This window comes from Uloborus diversus, chromosome 9 (assembly GCF_026930045.1).
Source record: "Uloborus diversus isolate 005 chromosome 9, Udiv.v.3.1, whole genome shotgun sequence".
NCBI lineage: Eukaryota > Metazoa > Arthropoda > Arachnida > Araneae > Uloboridae > Uloborus > Uloborus diversus.
Window position 1 is genome coordinate 106,458,057 of NC_072739.1, and position 19,885 is coordinate 106,477,941.

The window sequence follows — 19,885 nt, forward strand, 5'->3', positions numbered from 1 at the left end:
ATTTGTCACCTATTATGTGCCTTATTCCTGGCCAGTTTGGTGCTTTTAATTGAGCAATTAAAAAAAAAAAAATCGAACCCAAAACCATAGGGTGGGGAGAGGGGGAAGGCATTCTTCAGCATGGCCCCCCACCTGAAAACAAATGTTCTGTGCCTGCCCCTGCACTATACTTTCATATATTTTTTAGCTTCCTGAGCATCAACCACTTTGTTGTGCATCGTCGAAGGTGTATGTGGTAACGGCAGTAGAGGATGAGATATCTGTGTACAAAGAAGATTCTGAGGAGCTTGTATGGTCTTTTAAGTGTGGTAAGTACTTATTTTGGATTTAAAAAAAAGAAAGAAATTATAGCCCTTTTTTTTTACTGATTTGTGGCATTTTGAAACTGTTCTTAAAAGATATTTTCAATCTGAGTCACTCAATTAATTATTATCATCATCAGTTAATTACTTCAGTTGAAATATTCCAGTCTTGTCCAAACAAACAGTCTAGAGCGAATTGTTTCTCTTTGGTAAAAATGTAGACGCTGAGAGGAAAGGACTGACTCCGACGTTTGGAAATTTAGAGTGTCCGTCTTTGACTCCTTTATCAAAAAATGAGTCTGATACCAACTCCACTTACAATTTCAGAGTTGCGGACTTTAAGGGAAAATGACTGATTCCAACCCCGAGTCTTTGAATTCAAAACCTTCGACTCCCGAATCTGATTCTTTTACCCCAAAATGAGATTGACTCTGACAGTACAGCCATGGTTTCTGCTTATAGATATGATTTGTTTTTATTTTCATGCTCAAGTTTTAAAGTGTTTGGCGGAGAAATTCAGAGTTCTTTATGTTTCTACATAAATATATGTGCAGACGATTTTTTTTTTTTTTGCTTTTTGATAATGAAAATTATTCTTTAAATTGTCATTTTTTTTAAAATTTATTTTAAATTTCGTTGACTTATTTTTTCAAAAAACATTTTGGCAACAGACAATAAGCGACTTTTATTTCTCGACATAATGTATTTATTTTATTGAGCTTATTATTTTTCATTCTTTTTGAAAGCAATTAAAGTTTTTTTAATGGAAAAATTATATAAGCTGCTTTGTTTAATTGGGGGGTACTACCTTAAATGTTTGTTTATTTATTATTTATTCATCGTACATTCAAATGTTCTTAATGTTAAGTTACTGATCTGGGCATCTTAATAAGTCAGGATTTAAAGTTCAGCCAACAGTGTACCATAGCTAGTAACAAAGCAAATAAGATGCTTAGGTTTATCAATATATCTATTTCAAACAAATCTAAGAAGGTTGTTCTGCCTATATATAATAGTTTAGTAAGACCTCATTTGGAGTATGCTGTTCAGTTTTGGTCTTCTTATCTCAGGAAAGATATTTCTGTATTGGAAAGGGTTCAAAGAAGGATTACCGTACATACTCCCTTAATAAGTCGAGAAATTTATTACCAAAAATGAGGTTTTAAGTTGGAGGGTCGCCTTATACGCAAGGCATAATTTCCAAAAATTTTCCCTGATTTTTTTCTTTAAAAAAAACACTTGAAAACGTGAACATTTTCCTGATTTTAGTCCATTGCTTTCAAGCAAATACTAAAGTAAATACTTAAACATTCTTCTGATGCTTAAACATGGTCCGACTGTGAAATAAAGAATATATAATTACAGTAAAGGACCGACTACACTAAAAGTGTGGGGATCGCGGTATTCGCGAATTTTCAAGAGGGTTGCGAATTAATGCTCATTTTTAAAAAATAATGTAATATGACAACAGCATGAAATTTTATTGATACTAGTGTTCGCCCAGTGGTCGAAATTTGACCATATTCATAAATGAATATTTGAGAAAACTTCCATGAATTTAACTATTTCCGACATTTTTATTTCTGCTCTTACTCATGTTTACTGCATATCTGAAAACATACAATTTTTATACGGACACACAATACTACAGTAATAATTTATTCCAATTTTGCTTTTTATCTGTTAATCTCAAAATAAATGGATGAATGGGGATATTTGGATAATGGGGTCGTTCCCGAAATTTTCAAAGTATTTTTTACTGAAAGAGGATGCTTAAAAACAAAGGTTGTAACCATTTTTTAAACAATTTGAAAAAATTAATATTTTTTAACAATTATTTTAATCAGCACACAGATTGAAATTAATTTTTTGGCATGAAAAGCGATAAAATGGCATTTACTGATGCCATTAGCACACATCGCAAATTATCATAACCTGGAAACGCGGGTTCATAGCAAAGCGTAGACATCTAGCCCGGCAATGGAGCAGTGCGCCAAAGTACATCACTTGTAACGTCATAAAGACCACGCCTTCCAAAATCGGACATTCAAAAAAGTTTTAAAACAACAACTGTTGAGAAAATAAAAGTTTTTTCTAGCTCAACATTTTTTTTCTACTCTATCTATTTCAGTGACTAAAAGTAGTACTTTTGATTGAAGGAAACAACCCCATTGAGAAATTGGTGTGGGCGACAAATTGCTGACTTGAATAATTTTATTTTGGATATCTTTTGCTTTGTGCTAACCCTACGCAAATAAATATTTCCCTACTCTTTGTTTACGTATGCAAAGGAAAAACATTTTTCGAACTGGCATTGGAAGCAAAAAAATTGACGCCAATGGATAAAAATCACCAATTATCCAATTTTTGAAATCTTCCCGTATGAAATGAAGCATCAAAACTCAATTTATACGTAAAACTTCTGTGTGAACAATGTTACTTATGGGTCATTCCATGTCAAATCAAACAAAAAAAAATAAAAAAATATTTCAAATTTACCATCTTAGATTTTTATGAAAATTTCAGGGATTATACGGTTTGACATTCTAAATTCAGATCTACTTTTAAAAAAAAATAATCTCTTTTGGTTAATGAGTTATTAATATTTTAAATCTGTAAAAAAACACGTTTTTTTACTCATCTGTTGCGCTTAAAAATGCTGCAATTTTAGTTGTATGGGGTCAATACAGTTGTTTAATAGCTCATTTTAAGGAGAATTGCATGAGCTTTAATTTGACATGCAACTTGCATATTTTTCTTGCATTTTAATTTTTTTTTAATTTTTTAAATTTTAAATTAAAATTTTTTTTAAGTTAGTGTCCTTTAAAAATTTTGATAAAAATATATGTTTTTTAATAGTTTTAGTTGATTTATCCTAAAAATTTCAGAGTGAGGACATGATGGGATCAGCAGTTATAGCAAATAATGCAATGGTGCTACTTAGCATTTTTTGTTTAAAAATTAAAAAAACAATAAATAAATGAAAAATACTTTTTAAATGCACAAAACTATTTTTAACAATTTAAATTTATTTCAAAATATACATATTTTAGGTTTTTTTAATAATATTATAAGCATTTTGTAGTAAAACTATGAATAGTTCAATTAATTAAAAAACCTTTAAATTAAAAAAACCCCTTAAATTTTGGTTATCTTTTATTCCTTTGAAGTTCAGTAAACAGAACTAGCACAGATACTTCCAGGATGTAATTTTGAAATGTATAAACACAAAGTAGAATTTGATATATAAAAATACCTTGTGGCAGATAAGTCTTTCATCTCCTCAGTTTGGAAAGTAGCTTTTTACTCGCCTTTGAACTTTCAGATTCTGAGAGATTATAAACCCTTCCAGTTTGTGTTGTAGGGTCAACTTTGGTTAGTATTTCCGTTTTATTTACAACCAATACATCAGGAATATGAGGGTACTTAAAGGATGGAGAAGGTCCATGAGGTTGTAAAAAAACGTACTTTAACCTCCTCATTTTCAATTCCTAAAACACAACCTAGTCACCATTCATTATTATATACACATGTTACAAAACCAATTATATCATTCAAGTCCAAATCATCAGCATCATCATGTTTGCTTACTATCTCTTCTTTTGTGTGGTGTGAAAAGGAGTAATATTTAACGAAAACTGTGCTTTTGTTTTTTGGTCTGTAATTGTGGAACTGTTGAGTTCCTTTCACTGTTATGGCTTCTTCAAACCTTGTTTTCAGAAATGCTAATTCTTTTTCGTAATCTTTTTCTGTCGAATATATGAAATCTATATTTTTAATATTGTCTTTTGACCATTCATATAATTGACGAGGGGTCATAATCTGTTCATTATAGACCATACGAAGACTTGCTTGTGCAGCTAATCGCTTAACTGTGCCGCCTATACCATCACAAGCATTTTTCCCATGGTATAATGCGAAAAAATTCCATTCTGCTTCAATAGAAAAATCTGCAGTATGGTGACAGGTTTACAAAATTCGATTTATTTTTGTACTGAGATGTAGCTCCATCTGAGGAATAATGAATTTTGTCTACTCTTTGCAGCAATTTTTGCTTTAAGTATGCTATCATAAGCCTCTGGAACAAATGCACAGCAACTGTATCATGGCACATGCAATCAGAGATAATAGCTAAATTCAGGTTCTGTAACATGGCGTTTTCCATGTAGTATACAACAAAAGGATGTATCGTTGCTTGTGCATTGTTTCAGTGGAATCATTGTGCAGCATCTTGTAGAATGAAAGAGTAGTTCTCAGCAAAATCACATAATACAATACATTGATTTTCAACCAGATTTTTTTTCATATATCTAAGATAAGCAGATTGTTTGCTAGCAATAAAAGAATGTTTCAGCAGTTTGGGTAAGCTATCAAACAAACAATTTAAGAAATCATCAGTTTGTTTTGTTATTGCTTCAAGGTGCAGTCCTATTATCAATTTGCATCCACTGCTTGTATGTTACAGTATCAATGCTGTTTTGCTCAAACGAATCTTCAAAAAGATATTTCAAATTATTAGTATCTGGACCGTTGTTGCATTGACGGAAAAAACACTTGTCTGTAGGAATTTCTGAAATCATTAAACTAAGTAAGTCTTTATAAGTTTTGATTGGTTTGTCCCTGTTAATCAATTCTGGTAACTTACACTGAGTCATCATCAATTTTGCATTCTGGTGAATAGCGCATACACAAAATGAATGTGTTCCAGCTGATCCAGCAAGAACACAATTTCTTGGAAGAAGTTCACAAAATTTGGAGAAGCCTGTTTTTTTTTATCGGGATAATGTTCTTTGAATAGCACATAAGATTCTCTTAAGGTATTTAAAATTAAAAACTTTTGGAGATGAATTGCTCTTCCATCCACTTTAATAGAAACAAAGTCTTTCTTACCAGGGTATCTGACGACTGATTTCATCATTCATAAAATTGTTTCACTAGATTCGCTGTGTCTGGGCTTAATGCCTTTCCGGGTTTTAGATCAGGAGCAGACATTATTCCTTTGTCCTTCATGAGTTTTTTAGCTTTTCTAGCAATGAAATTTGTCACTTTAAATTCGCTTTCTATTTGCTTTAAGGTCCAACTCTCTGGAAGTGTTGTTAAAATTTGCAGTTTTAAGCTTTTGTCAGTTGTAGGGGAGACCGGGGCAAGATGACTATGTTAACAATTTTCGTTGTTTATTAATTTATTTTTAAGGATACTAAAATTAATTTTACATGAGCTGTTAGAGTAGTCCTTTGTAGTATTAAATATATTGCCATTTAATGTTTCGAATAAAAATAAAGAAGGATATTTTTATTTTTTAATAACCTTATCAAATCGTCATCTTGCCCCAGTACTGGGGCAAGATGACTTTGACCTTGGGGCAAGATGACAAAACTGAAAAAGGTTGAACATATTTTATGGTTTGAATATGTTACCCTGTTTAACGAATGATAACTGTGTTTTTACACCTTACAAAGTATCAAATTAAGCGTAATACATTGTAGCGTAATGTTGAAGTATTAAGTTGTGCAGCTAACAATACACTAAATCAAAATGCCATTTTCATAATTGGAACATTCCTCATGCCACCACTTTACAGCACTGGATCCATTCTTCTGCTGGATGGTCACATTATTCCTCTTGACAAGCATTGCATATAATAACACCATAATGCAACTTGATTGCTTGGCATGAATTGTATAGACTTGGGCCTACAGGAACTTAGTTTGAGTTTTTTTACTCCGTTTTAAGCCTCATGAGCTTATTTTCCCTGTTTTTCTTTTCTTTCTTTTTTTTTTTAATAGTTGCTTTTTTCCTTCTGCTTTGCTCCTTGTTTTGACATTTCTTTGATGGGTGTGCTTGTAAGAATGTTTGAGCTCAGTTTTCTCCTTTTTCTCTTTTTTTTCACATTGTGTTGCTTTAGGCAATACATTGAATCATAAACACTGACAGGCTTCTTTGGTGCGCCGGAATCAGCACTTTCCATAAGTTTTGCCTCGTCTGGAAGTTGGATATGTTGGTTTTCTACTACCAAGGTCTGAGGATTAGCACTATTATTCTCCGTTTCATTGCCAACAACATCATAGTTCGCTAAAAACATGAGAATTATGAGTCTCGATCTCATTCTTTAAAACCTTTATCGGTATTTCCAACTGTAGCTGCTTTGAAGTAAGCGGTGCGCAAAGGCTCACCAATATTTTTGCCTACAATAGTTTGTTCTAGATGAATGACCATAAAGGTATCACATTCTTGGCTACAGTAGGTTTTTAATTGGCTGAAAAATGACAAATCAAGAACTAGAGACCATGCGATGTGTGGGACAGCATCCCAACCATGATAATGTTTTTTTTCACTGCAATATAAGATAGCCTGCAAAGCTATGTGAGATTTATGATTGTTAATAATTAACAGAGCAGGACATTTAGCTTGGTTTCATTCAATCAGCTAGTCATTTGGTCAGCTAGTTTATATATAACCTCTGGTCACCCGCTTTCAAACGACACCTCCCTTGATTTAATGCGTTCTTTAGTCCCAGAGGAGATAGAAACGCAAGGTTGCGTGGACAAACAAGAGTTTACAGGATTTAATAGAATGGACAACATAGTTAGTTTAATAAATTTCGAATCACGAAGCAAGTTAACTAGCTCGTCATCTTGCCCCAAGTTTCGGCCCGTCAGCTTGCCTCGGACGGCCTGTTTGAAAGGTATCCTTTTCATTGATATAAAGGAAGGCGAATCATTGACAATCATTCATGGTAATAGGTGGTATTTAAACTAAGTTACTCACAAATACTAAAGAGACATGAGAAATCTTATCTGTATCTGTAGCAGAGTTTATTTACACATGCATAAAAGTTATAGCATGGCAACTGTAAACAATCAGAGCTTCAGAACTAACACAAATATGGCGTTTACAGCTTCTCTATACTATTGCTGAACGAACAGTGGATTGGAGAGCCAGAAGTATCCAGTTGATGCTGTTACCTAGTTTAAAGCGGAAAAATGAAGGCATTTGTCATCTTGCCCCGGCTCGTCATCTTGCCCCGGTCTCCCCTACTGGAGAATTTCTCTTTAAGTCGGCTTATTATTTCACTATCATAATCGAACTTTATGAGATCATCTGATTTTTTTGAGCTTAAAACAAATAGTTGAGTTCCTAAAACTTCAGTGATCTTAGTTAATTTTGTCTGGGGGTACTTCTTTTCACTAAGACGAATTTTTTTATGGGAGTTTCATCAATTACTCCAAGACTTTCATTTAAAATTTCAATAGCTTTAGACTTTTCTGGAGTTGAAATTTCAGTTTCAAGATCTGTTTCACTCAGAGCTTCATCTGAACTTTCTTTATAATCTGAGGTAACTAAAGGTAGTTTTTGTACAGCTTTGCGGCACATATGTATCACATATTTTATAGCCTTCAATTACTTCCTTATGATGCTTTGATGCATTATTACTCACAGTTCTTAAATTTTTCTTGTAATAGTCATGTCCAGGCTTCTTAAATGGATTGCAGCAGTACAAAGAAATAATTTTTGAAGTCCCTTCTTCAGTCATGTTTTTTTTTTCTTTAAAGCTTGGTTAAAAGGTCATTATTAAATTCCAATAAGCACTCTTAAAAATTTGCACAGGAATATTTTAAAATAATCGACTTTTATAACTATTAAAATATTAGAACATCTATTGAAAAACAAACAATTAAGCAAAATTTAAAAAAGCCCAATTATCAATACATCAAACACAACCTACTTTACTATTTGAAAGCCAGAATAAGAATGAACAGCTTCCTTCAACTATTGGACTTAATGCGTCACACACCTGTTTGAACATGTCAGGGAGTGTTTCAACACGTGTGTAAACAAGCTGCTGCATGATCTGCCTGTTCTTTAAATGGTTTTAATGCATTTCATTTTCAATTTTTAATTATATTTTAATTTATATCATAATTTTGAAATAAAATGTTGCCAAATTAGAAATTGCTTAGTTAAAAATAAAATTAAAAAATAATTTTAAAAAGCAAGAAATTAATTTAAAAAAATATGATTTTAAAAAAGTAAAAGAAAGTAATCTAAAAAAATGTTTAATAAAAAAAAACATATATGTATATATATATCTATATATATTGCAAAAAAAGTGTCATTGCATTATTTGCTATAACTGCTGATCCCATCATGTCCCCACTCTGAAATTTTTGAATTTTTTAATATGTTTTAATAAATTCATCTGAGTTCCGAACTTGAACTCAGGATGAATTTATTAAAACATATTAAAAAATATATATTTTTTTCAAAATTTTTAAAGGACACTAACTTTAAAAAAATTTAAATTTTAAATTAAAAGAAAATATTAAAAATTCAAGAGAAATATGCAAGTTGCATGTCAAATTAAAGCTCATGCAATTCTCTTTAAAATGAGCTGTTAACCAACTGTATTGACCCCATAGAACTAAAATTGTAGCATTTTTAAGCACAACAGATGAGTAAAAAAACATGAGTTTTTACACATTTAAAAAATTAATAACTCATTAACCAAAAAAGATAGATTTTTTTTAAAAAAATAGATCTAAATTTAGAATGTCAAACAGTATAATCTCTGAAAGTTTCATGAAAATCTGAGATGCTCATTTTGAGTGATTCGTTGATTTGACATGGAATGACCCTTATAAAATGTCTATTATTATTGAGTAAGTTGCTTCTTCGTTATTAGAAATATAAATTTCCAAGTATCAAATGAACGAACTCTACTCGTGTCAACATATAACTGTTAATTCAAAAACACTGGGCTTCGTAATAATAGTACAATTTTTAAAAAAGGTCGACTTTATGATTTGTTTATGGTTAAGGGCGGTGCATAACCGATGTCACACTTTTCAACATTTTCGACTCTCCCCCCCCCCTTTTGTCACAATGTTTTGCACTTCACTATACCCTCTCTTCCCTTTGCCACATATCACACTGTTTTTCATAAATGTTCTTATCAAAAGAAAAAAAAAAGCTTGATGTCCCATTCTCCCCATTGTATTTATGTCATTGATTTCCTCCGCCTTGTCATGAACGGTTACAATTTAATTAACCTCACCTTAAAGAGGGACTTCATTCGTAGTCAGTTCCTTGCAAAAAGACATTTCTGTACTTGTTTTTTACAAATGCAAAAGAAAAATATTTCTTGTCCTGGCATTGGTACCAAAGTGGATAAAGTTTGCCAATTTCACAATTATGGAAGTCGTTCTGAATGAAATGATGCCGCAAAACTCCCTTAATACGTAAAACTTTGTGCAAACAAAATTTTTTGTAAAAGTAGGCATGATCTTGCCGTTAATTATAGAATTTCCAACAGTCAAATGAACGAACTCTACGCATGACAACATATAATTTATCCATGCAAAAGCACTGAACGTTGTAATAATACACCAATTTTATCAAAAGTTTCACCTTGAGATCTGTTTTTGGTGATAGCAAATGCAGATATTATTGGGAGCTGGAACTGAAAGTCGTCCCTCACTCCGTAAAATAATTTATTTAAATATTAAAAATGCGAAAACATAATCAAAATGAAAATATTTTAAATGACCGTAGTTACCCAAAAAGCCTCATTAATAAAAACAAATGCAAGTATTTTATTTCTTTATGCTCAAGCAAGAAATTCCAACACCACAATATTATCCAGGAATTTCTTCACGCTAACTATATGTCGCGTGAAAAAGCAAATAAAAATAAATTTTCACTAACTTTTAATTGCTTCTACAGGGTGGCGACAGATCAGGGAAATCAGGGAGATCAGGAAACTTTATTAATCAGGGAAAAATCAGGGAAATATCAGGGAATTTTGAAAAAATAGCAAAAAATCAGGGAAAATTGTTTTTATGAAGTTTTTTTTTTTTTTTGCTTTACAAAATTAAGTATCCTTATTCCCTACGCATTTTTGGCCAATTATCTGTTCAAAGAAAAAGTAAAATTAATGAGGTGCGATTATACACTGCCGCATATTTGTACATCTTTTTTCCTCAACGTCAAAGTATTGAATCTTACTTATTAACCACAGGATGAACTTCCTAAGATTGCTTATGCTTCTGTTAGGTTGTTTATTTCACCTAGCTTGAAATTTCCTTTCACGCTTTTAATGCGAGGTAAAATAAACAACCATACAGGCAAAGAGGAAGCCTTCATTAATGCCTTAGCTCCTTTGCCTTTATTCCATTGACTCAAAGTGATTAGCGTACTGTAATCACGATTTCAAGAAGAAATCTTTGGTTTTTGAATTAATACTGATAAAAGCTTAAAAATTATTACTTCTTCATTTTTTAAATTTAATTGCTAAAACTAAACTTTCAATCAAAAAAACTTTGTTTTTTACCGTTATACTATTTGCTGCTCGCTATACTATTGCTATTACTCGCCGCAGATTATAAGGATTTTCTTTTTTTCAGACTAAAATGATTCTTTTATTTTATAACCAAGTTGTATTCTTCTTTTATATATTTTGAAATTAACTAATTACTTTTTTTTTCTGTTTTTTTTTCTTGCATTTCAAAGTTGTTTGATACAAAAGCAATCTTAAGATTTTTTTTTGTTACATACTTAAATCATTTGAAATAGAGTTAACTTGTATACTTAAGTAAATATCTTTATTTTTTATTGTTAAAATGCTGTATTCATTCATTGAAACCTATGTTCTTGATTAGAGAAAAGCTCCCTATGAATGGATGTCAAAAGGTTTCATCTGTTTTGCATAAATATGTCAATTCGTTATATAAGAATAACTACATTACTTCTATTCTTTCACTATTATTTGTTACTCTTGCAACAATTATTATACTGTTTGAAAATTTAGTTCAAAATAATTTCAAATACTTTTCAGTTCTACCATAAATACACATACGTTTTTAAGAGTGAGTTTAATAGTTTCTTAAAATTCTTATGCAAAGTGGTTTCTGGAAGCAAAGTATCTTTCCATTGTAGAAAAATTTAATATACTGTTTTGTCGTTTTCTTCCCCCCAAAAAATTGACTTGATATTTTTTTTTTTGCCATTTTGTTGAAAAAGTAGCATTTTTTAAAAATATATCTTTAGTTCATCAACTTTACACAACTTAAAACGTTTAAATTACTGTATTTTATACAAACATACAATGGATTTCAAGTAGAGCAAGGAAAGGAAACCATTACTCTTGGTAACGTAAATCAGGGAAATTTGGTGAACTTAATCAGGGAAAAGTCAGGGAACTTTTTTTCACATTTCCTGTCGCCACCCTGTTCTAGCGCTGTTTCTAGCCAACATAGCGGTTTCGATTTTCGCTCGGTAAAACGGGGTAAAATGTGTTTCGAAGCATTTTTCCCGAGCTTTCCAACCATATCAAGCTCGAGGCATTAAAATGCATTTTTCGTGTTGAAAAAGCAGTTTAAAAAATGAATTAAAACTTAATGTTTCACGCTTCCAACAATGAATTTCAACAATGGAAAAAAGATAAAATTAAAATTTTTGAGTTTCGCTAACTAAAAAACGCTTATAACTTTTTTTCTAGTGGATTTAGGTTATTGGCCCTTGAGCGCCCTGACAATTTCTTCGTTAGGAGTATTTTAAAGATCTTTCCAACCAAATCAAATTCAAAAAAATTGGACCATCCGTTCTCGTAGAAAGAGCCATTTAGGACGAAAATGCATTTTTTATTAATATCTCCGTTTATTAGCGCTCAATTTTAAAAACTTTTATTGATAACACTAAAACTCGGCAATAGCTACCGAACAAAAAAAGAATGACGGAAATCGGTTCACAAACAGAGGGGAAATTGGTGCCGAAAGAAAACGGCTTGCCTATTAATGTATAAAGATAAAATCAAAATAAAAGCAACAATTAAAAAAAATCTTAACAGCAAAATCGAACCCTTTGCAAAAATCGCGATCGCAAAAGTGAACTCTTTTGGTGCAAAAGAATAAAAATCTGACATTTTTTAACATAAAAATGTTTATTACATTTCATTTTCCTCCTTCTTATTATGTTTAAATTCAAAATCTTATACGGTCGACTTATATGCAAGTATATACAGTACTAGACTAGTAAGGGAACTTTCAGACTTAGACTATGATAACCGACTTTGTATAGCCTGGAGCAAAGTAGAGTCAGAGGGGACATGACTCAGTTGCTTAAATTTATCAAAATGAAAGATATTAACAGGTTAAGTTTTTGCACCAAAAGCAGGACGAGGGGTCACTGTTTTAAGCTATTCAAATCTCAGGCTAACCTGGAAATTAGAAAAAATTACTTTTTTAGTAAGGTTGTGGGCACTTGGAACAGTTTACCAGAAGAGGCGGTAACGAGCAAGGGGGTGGATAGCAAGAGGGCCATCGATCTTCATTGGGAACTTATAAACTGACTAGGAACCAGCCTAGCTGGGCCCAGAGCCCATTGCTGGTCGTCACCTTTGTATTTGTATGTATTTCTTCAGATAAGGAGGGCAAATTTTTTTTTCTTCTAGAAATCAGGTTAAAATGTTAAAAGTTAATTTTGAAATAATTTGCGATTTTAGCTAATTTTGTGAATATTGATAATATAGTAGAAAGTCAATATTGGTATATGGGAAAGTGGGCTCATTTAGTTCTTGACGGAACTTCTTGTTAGAAGTAGAGTTTTACTGTGTCTAACAACCAAACGGCACGACCTTGAGGGTCACAGATCTGGATGAAATTCTGGATTTAGGTCATTTCGCCCTAGATATGGACCCATGTAAAGCAGTTTGACTGCATAGGCCATAGTTCGACTGCAACGGGGTCCAAAGTTGTTATTTGAATCCAGAAAAGCAATGGTTTTTCCTTTGAAATAAAACTTTTTTTTTTTACGCTTTACTTGCATTTGCATTGCAGTAAGAGCCAATTAAATTCATTCACAACATAGAATAAATACCCCCTCCCCCTTCGTTGTACTGGAAAGAGATGCCGAATGTCTTGAGAGGGTAGATATTGTCCCAAAATTTCAAATTCCAATGAAAGCGCCATTGCAATTCAGGAAACCTGCAAATCAGTGTGGTTCAGACGGCAAAAACTTGAAAGTCGTGAATCTAGATAAACTTCTGGATTTAGGTCAATTCATACTAGATATGGGACCAGGTAAAATAGTTTGAGTGCATAGGCTCTAGTTCGGCTGCAAAGAGGTTCTAAATTTGCTTGTTTGGCTCCAGAGCTGCAATAGCGTTTCCTTTGAAATTCGAAACTTTGGCACAATATTTGCTCTCCTTACATCTGTTGCGTCTCTTGTTTGTCCAACTAAGGGTTGTGAAATTTGCTCTATACTGGGAATGCATTCAGTTGGGCAATATGTGCAATGCAATATCAAGAAAAAATTTTAAAAAGTTCATTTTCAAAAAAAAAAAGCACTGTTCTTCTGGAGTCAAATTAGAAACTTTGGACCCCCATCACGGCCGAACTAGGGTCTATGCAGTCAAATCGCTTTACCTGAGCTCATACCTAGTGGGAATTGACCAAAATCCAGAATTTCCTCCAGATCTGTGACCCTCAACTTCGTGCTGTCTGGTAGTAAGTAAAATTAATCTATATAGAGATTTATTCTTCTGTTTATCCTATGCACTGAATGCACTGTTGTTTTTATAATGCATGAAATCTATTGGTGTAATTTTTCTTGCTTAGAAGAAGTTTAATCTCTTAAAATGTAAAGATTTGGTTAAAATCAACGTTCTGTCGACAATTTTTTGATTCCATAATTAATTATTTAGCCTCCCACTTTCTACGTTAATGTTGTCTACTTTGTTACTTGAGAAAAAGCATTTGAATGCATTTGAAAGTATCTAGCTGCGTTTGAATGTCCTATTTTACTTATAAAACATGAACTAAATATTTTCATATGCATGCTGTTCATTTATTGGACTGGATTTCTTATTTAAAGGTGCTCCAATTGAATTCATTGCTCTGTCAGATGATTCCTGCTTACTGCTTCTAGCTGGAAAATTAGATGAGGTGTTTCTCTGTCATATTCCTACAAAAGAAACTGTGTGGTTTTCGGTGAGTATCTTTTCAAATAAGATAAAACATATTTCTCGTGCTAAAGCTACTGTATATCTGTTACCTTGTTTGAATTTAATTGTTATACAAAACTGAGCGTATTTCTCGTTAAATTCTTTTACGTAATTGAAACGAGAAAAGTTTAATTTAAAGTTAAAGATGAATGATTGATTTCAAAGATTCAAAATGCTAGGAGTTATTATTATTTTTGTGTAGTTTTTTCAACTTTTTGACCAATGCTTTTTTGTTGCACCAGCCTGGAAAGTGCAAATTGATTGATAAATATTTAAAAAATAGTATTATCATTTACTGGCAGTACTCGCACAGTGATGCCTGTACTAAAAATTTAATGGAAGTCCGTTGAATTTTAAAAAATGACGTCCCTTCCCCCTCTGATGTGAAATGATCATTTTTCTTTCTATAAAATGCGTACACACCTTTTCAAAAAAAAAACTTAAAGTTTCTTTGGAATTTAAAACTTTTCGTCAAATCATTAAATTAGATTCATAGTTGCTTTAAAACTCTATTTAGCGAGTGAAGCGGTTTTTACTTCAATTTAGAATATTTCGCCAAATAAACAAAAAGAGACATCAAATAATATCTTTCAAATTTAAAAATAATTCCACAACTCTATTGTTTATAGCCAAACTCACCCAGCAACCACGCTAACATAATCCATCCGTTTACGGGAAAAAAAATCCTGTGGAACATTCAAAAATCATCGTCAGAAAAAAAGGAAGAAAATGTTGTGCATTTCACTCAGATAAAAATAAATCAAAAGTTTCTTTTCTTTCAAAACAAATTGCCAAAACAATGAATTATATTTACGGTTGCTTTAAAACAATAATCCTAGACTGAACTGCTCAGCGCCTAACGCACCAAGCGACCATGCTATTAAAACCCAGCCCTTTTGTGAGTGAAGCGGATGTTTTTTCTTTGGTAATAATAAATGTTTCCCCAAACAATCAAAAAAGTATTAAATCACATTAACTGTAGCTTTCAAATCTTTATATATTAAGAGCAGCCTTGCCCGGCTTTGCCCGATCTACTTTGAGAATAAAAACTGTGTCATGTGACATATATTCAACAATCAGGCTTAAATAAAGGGAAAAAAAAACACCATGCAAAATTACCCTTCCAAACAATGACGCAGATATTAAAATACTTTTAACAAATTAAAATGCAAAAGATGGATTTTAAAAGCGTAACCATGGAAACACAAAATAAATTTAAGAAATTAAATGCAAAATAAGGAAAAAAACAATGGATTCGAAAAGCGTAGCCGTGGGAACTCGAAAATAAAATGCTTGACAACCTGAATCAAAATGACATTTTTCACACTGGATTTAAAAACGATTGTAACTTTTTTTTTTTTGAAGATAGAAGCTAAGTTTTTCGACTGTAGGTCTAGATCTAGAGTGAAAAATGTCGCTTTTTCCAGTGAGTTCAAAAGGAGAACTGTAGGACAATTCCTTCACTTTTTATTAATAGATTTAATGAATTTTTCACTCCCATATTCGGGAATTTAGGTGAAATTTGAGCCTAAATTGAAATAAAAAAAGATCTATTTATCGGATCTTTCCGAATTATAGCCTATGTCACTCAGTAAGAAAGCACCTTTCATATAGTGAAGGAATTTTTCAAATAGGTGCAGTGGTTTCGGAGATTATCTCGAACTTATAAACATCACAAAAATCCGCCCTCGCTTTATAATAGTATAGATAATCACTGGTGCTTCCCTGGTTCAAAACCGCTGAAAACAGATATGGAAATAAAATTCAACTGTCCACGTGTGTGAGATTGCCGTCAATCAAGTCCTTTCACGTCATTTACATTTTTAGTATGCTGTTAAATAAAAATATTCACAGTAATTTTGTGTATCCGCTGCTAGATAAATTTTTCTTCGATGCAAGATCAACTTGATGACAACATTAAATTCACGCTAAGTGTTTGAATTTTAGTCAAATTTTATGAAAAATAGTATATGATCCAAGATGCTTAAAAACATACTTGATCAAAAGCTTTGAACAGATCTATCACATTGAATGTGATGCTGCATATCATCCTGTTTACTGATTGCAGGACCAATCATCTTTTTACTTTTTTTAATAGGAATTTTTGCACTGAGTACTAAAATCTACTTATACTGTTGGACCTTTCAATCTTAAATTTCATTTTAAAGAATTTAATTGTGAATTAGATGTTTAAATATGGAGGTTTTGATAAAATGATATAAAATGGGGGAAAAAATCAACATTTCCCGGTAATTGTTACATGCAGATTTTAGTATACTTCAGATTTTAGTTTACTGCTTGTCAAGTGTTTTATTAATTATAGCAGTTGCCTCTAAAACAAATGAATTTTAATATATCTTCAGCAGAGAAATATATAATTATTGTTAATACAATGTTTCTGGCATTTTTTATGAAGTCAGTCTTTCACTTTTGTCCTGTAATAATAGTCAAACATTGAAATTATACCAGAATGTGTCAGTGCTTGTTTCTTTAGTGTTCATTTAAAAGGATTGACCTAAAACTCGGAAAGTTTTTTTTAAGACCCCCCCCCCCCTGCAAATGGTTATTTTGTGGCAACTTTCTGAATATTTTCTTTGTACAAGGTAATATTCAGAAGCCACTAAAATCTAGCCACTTATTTTGAATGGTCCTGTTTACATACCACGCAGCCAAGATATGTCTATTTATCAAAGTATCATTACATTACTATTACATACCTAATATAAAAAAGGGAGACTATTTTGGAAACTATTTTCTGCATTTGGCGACTATTTTGGATTGATTTTTTTTTTTTTCATATTACATGCTGCTATAGTGCCTTTTTTTAGCAATGGAACTCAGTGGCATACCCCCCCTGGTCCACCACGAGAAATCATTAGAACCAATAAATTCGTGCAAAAAGTGAAAAAGAAAGAAATGGCCTAAAAATTATTTAAGTACAAGATCCAATGATTCTCTTGAATAGTCATTTGACAAAATAAGAAAGTAATGAGGATTCTCGTGACTACCAACTACATGTGTAAACTGAAAATGCATTCAGATTTGTTTTCATGCCTGTCTTGTCTCCCATACTTGACCCAATTTTTAATATAGCTTTAAAATACAATAGACAGCACAACAAAATGAATTTCATTCATGATTTTCTAAAACTCTCTCTCTTTCACCTTCCAGGGTAATTATGTAACTACAATTATCATATCTGGTTTTGGTTGGAAACTCGTTTTTTGAAGTTTTCCTTCATTCATTCTCTTTGATTGTGAGGACAATGCAATGCAATTGTTTATTATGAGAAGTAATGTGTTTTTGCTGGCAGCTTCTACTGTTGTAAGATTGTAGGGTATCAAATCGAAAAAAGAATGAATGGAATTCTAGGCATAAAAGTTTTGGGGGGAATTAGCGGGAAAAAAACATGAGGAATTAATTAAATCCATGCTATTAAAGTAGGTGAATTTAATAGGAATATAGAGGGTTTTAAGGTAAAGCATGTTTGAGATTATTAGATCTGACTGCCAATGTTATATGATAAGATTTGCTAATTAGATTGTAAAAAGCGAAGGTATTGTTGCTTAGAACTGGGATAAATTGAGATTACGGTTGCCAAATTTGAATATTTCTTATCAAATTTATTTTGCAGAACCTTGCCCCAGTTGTCAAAAATGTCCCTTGTTACAATTTAATTTTCAAGCATTAAAATAAGTACGTAAATAAACGCATCATATTATTAATGTCAGCTTGAAAATTAAAAAAAAAAAGATTCAATTTTTATTTTTCAGTTTCTTGATCATGAAATTAGGAGTCTGAATGATCCTGTAAGTACAAGGGAGATTGAAATTTATGCTTTATCAACATGTGTAATTCTGTTTTGCTGGATTTTAGAAGAGACATTCAAACTATCCCAATGCAAGTAACAGTTGGGTAAATTTACAAAGTTTAACTTTTAGTTAATTGAATTCCTAATTAATGTTTTCTGTTTTAGACTTTGAAAGATGATGGATTTAAATCGATGACTGTGAAAAATAGTTTCATCTGCTCATCTGTGACAGGTTGTAAATTCATGATAATTATTGTTTTGTATCTCATATTTTGTCTGATTGTGTCAATGTTTACAATACACCTTCTTAATTTGAAGTTGAATGTTAAAACTAGGTGCAGCCCTGGGGGAAAATGTAACTCTTTCTTGTTGGAATTCACAAGACAATAGAGACATTAAATGTATCAATTTTTAAGGAACAATAGTGTTTGTGCTCAACTGTCATAACCTGGGTCCCTGGGACCCATTAATGAAAATGATTTGGGTCCTTCAGTGGAAAAAATGCATCCCTTAAATTTTAAACAGAAAATATTACAATTTGAATGAATAATTTAACAGATCTAATGATATTTGTATACGCGGAACCGAATTTACGGCAAAGGGACTTCAGGATATCACCCATGTGTTTCCAGGAAATTCGACTATCATCATATCATAGTTGTCCAACGATGATTCCCGCAGAGGTAACTCTCCATAACATAGAAGAAGCATAGCACGCTTGGAACACCAGCTAAGTTTATGTAGTAGGCCTAGTTCATGTCAGCTATCAGGGTTCGTACGCTCCTTCAAAACTCCTCCAGTACTCCTTCATTTAGGAAATTTTTTTGAAGGGCCCTTCAAACTCCTTCATTTTGGTTTTAACTCCTTCAAAACTCCTTCTTTTTTAATTCAAGACTACATAATCTTCCTCTATGACAATAACTTATAACATTTTGATCGACAACTAACTTCATCACAACGGCAATTTTGCATTTATTTTTTTTATAAGGATGTAATTTACAAATTGATCATAGTTACGTCATAAAAGTTGAAGATGAAAATAGTATTAGATGGTGAAGATGTTTCATAAGTGAAGTAAAACTTAGCTGTATTTTCAAACTTTATGATTATTGTTTTCCCTCCACCACACTCTCAGCAGCAGAAGTCAGGTTGTTTAATTATTATTTAAATCTTTAAAACAACATAAGTAGGTGCACTATATTAAGTGATTGTGTCAAAAAAAAAAAAAAAAAAAATTTGTTTAGTAAATAGCAATTATGATATTGTAAAAAGGGTCATCGACTAGTGATGTCATGCCTTGAGGAAGGAAGAGACGGGTTCATGAAGTTATGACAAGGGGAAGAGAGAGGGTGACAAAAAGTGACATCACGCATCTAACATAACAATATGTTTATAAAAAATATGATATGTATTTCAAAATACAATTCCACATTACTTTAAATGTGAAATCACAATGAAAAGTGCTCCAAGATATTAAATAAAGGCTTATAAGCGCAACACATCCACTGTTCTGGTCAGACATTTACCAATAAACACAAACTCAATCAGAGGACTGTATGTGTTAATAACAATTAACAAACACCAACTGCATCTCGGTGGTTGTTGCACCGAGCTCTCACACAAGCCACTCTGCCCAATACAAGTGTTTCAGCATTCCAAAAGAGGCGCGCATGCACAAAGGGTATGATTTAGATGCAAAACTGTTAGCCTAATACGCGAGCTAAACTCTTGTAATTCTAAAAATAGAGTCAACTCCACAGGTTAGCAGATGCT

The 19,885-nt window shown here is 32.1% G+C and overlaps 1 protein-coding gene across 1 annotated transcript in view; it reads left to right on the forward strand.

The window, feature by feature from the left end:
- LOC129230420 (uncharacterized) overlaps window positions 1–19,885 on the forward strand; it is a 263,650-nt gene that overhangs the window by 19,383 nt on the left and 224,382 nt on the right. Inside the window, exon 2 of the mRNA XM_054864820.1 lies at window positions 14,172–14,287. Within this exon, the coding sequence (XP_054720795.1) occupies window positions 14,172–14,287 (116 nt within the window). The remainder of the gene's footprint in view (window positions 1–14,171; window positions 14,288–19,885) is intronic.